This window comes from Alligator sinensis, unplaced genomic scaffold (assembly GCF_000455745.1).
Source record: "Alligator sinensis unplaced genomic scaffold, ASM45574v1 scaffold1409_1, whole genome shotgun sequence".
Classification (NCBI taxonomy): Eukaryota; Metazoa; Chordata; order Crocodylia; family Alligatoridae; genus Alligator; species Alligator sinensis.
The window spans coordinates 109,991-111,838 of record NW_005843442.1 but is presented as its reverse complement, the minus strand read 5'-3'; the positions used below and the strand labels follow the sequence as shown (position 1 = coordinate 111,838).

The 1,848-nt window shown below is 56.7% G+C and overlaps 1 protein-coding gene across 1 annotated transcript in view; it reads right to left on the bottom strand.

Annotated features, from left to right (window-relative positions):
- LOC102377789 (integrin alpha-D) overlaps nucleotides 1-1,848 on the bottom strand; it is an 18,705-nt gene that overhangs the window by 13,753 nt on the left and 3,104 nt on the right. The window contains 4 exon segments of the mRNA XM_025195246.1: nucleotides 269-419; nucleotides 795-945; nucleotides 1,124-1,269; nucleotides 1,387-1,575. Of these exon segments, the coding sequence (XP_025051031.1) occupies nucleotides 269-419; nucleotides 795-945; nucleotides 1,124-1,269; nucleotides 1,387-1,575 (637 nt within the window).

Genomic DNA, 1,848 nt, shown 5'->3' with positions numbered 1-1,848 from the left:
GTAGGAGGTGTTAGGGAAAGGAGGAATAGGTGGGCGGATGGATGGACAGACAGTAATCAGTAGGTGAATGGATGAACAGATGGACAGAAGGGCAGACAGATGATGGATAGGTTTGTTCACTGGATGCATGCAAGGATGGAAGGAGCCATCAGGTGACTGGTAGTACATCTCAAGTCTCTGCAGTCCCATCTCCCTTCCCCACCCCACAACCTCATTTCCCAAGATCCTCCCTACTCCCTGCCCTGTCTCCCCCCACCCTCCCCCGTACCTTCAATGGCAAAGATCTTCTCCTGCAGCTGGCTCTGGAGGCCCTGCAGGGCATCAAAATTGTTGACTTGGAAGACGTGCTCCGTATCTGGGTCCGAGGCAATTTCGTTCAACTCCATCTGGGCTCCTGGGCTCGAGAAGGCCTTGCCAACCTGCCCCAGGGAGGGGAAGGCAGCCGGGTGAGCCAGACCGGAAGGAAGGAAGGAAGGAAGGAAGGAAGGAAGGAAGGAAGGAAGGAAGGCAGGGGTTGAACAGGGGAGGTGAAGGATGCAATATTCATGAGCATGTGCCTGCATATGGGGGAGGTAGGACGGGATAGAAAGATGGATGGGTGAGCAGATGGGTGGAGGGTGTAGCGGTGGATGGAATGGATGGACAGACCAATGGATGGACAGGTTCTTTGGTGAAGGAATGGATGGATGGATGGATGGCTTTGTTCATTGGATGGATGGACAAAAGGACTAGAGAAGGATGGATAGATGGATAGACAGTAGGAACAGGAAGTCCCAGCCAGGTGCCCGTCTCACCCCGATGGCGTAGCGCACGATCCCAGCTCTCTCTGCCTGAAGGATGACATCCCTGTACCTCAATCCCTCCGTCTTCTCCCCATCCGTGATCACGATGAGAATCTTGGTGGCACTGGCCCGGGCCCCTTGATCTGATACAAACACGTCCCTCCTGCAGGATAGGTGGATGGGTGGATGGATAGATGGGTGGGTAGATGGATAATTGGGATGCAGATGGATGGATGGATGGATGGGCCAGGTGGATGGATGCATGGATAGATAGTGGCAGGGGAGGTGGGAGTCACTTCTGGACTTAGGTGGGGGCCAAAGGGCTTGGGGGCAGTACCTACACCACTTTGCGGATGGCACTGGCTGTATAGGTCCCCCCGTGGAGCTGCATGACGTCCCACACCAGGGTCTCCACGTTTGATGTCCTCTTGAAGGAGTTGAAGTCAAAATGGACCCGGAAGCTGGAGGAGAACTGGACCAGGGCAAACTGGAGCAAAGGAGGGTAGGGGGCAAAGCCTGAGACCTGCTGTGGTGCCCTCACCCCCACCCTGAGCCCAGCTGTCTGTCCCACAGTCACCCGTAGCATCCAGAGGGTGCCAGTCACCTGGGTATCGGTGCTCTCGAAACGGTCGATGACCTCAATGATGAACCTCTTCATCCTGTTAAAGTCAACGTCGTTGACACTGCCCGAGCCATCGATGAGGAAGACAATGTCCGTCTGGCGTTTGGGGCATTCTGGGAAGGGGCGAAGGATGGTAAGGACAAAGCCCAGTTACCCTCTGGGGGCCTGTTGCTAACCCGTGATAGGCATGGAGTGGACATGGAACATGGCCTTAACCTGAGAAGTCTTACCTTGACTAGTGGGACCGTGGGGGGAGCGATGTCAGATCACCTCCATCCATCCCTGCTTGAGGCCACTCTGCCCCCCTCCCCTAGTGACCAGCTCTTAACTCACGTGTCCACCCTTTATTCCCCAGGGAACATCCCTGCCCCGCCCCTCCCCCGCCTCAGAGGCCCCGCCCCATCCCTGCCTTGGCCCCGCCTCCTCACCCGGCACGGGCTCTGG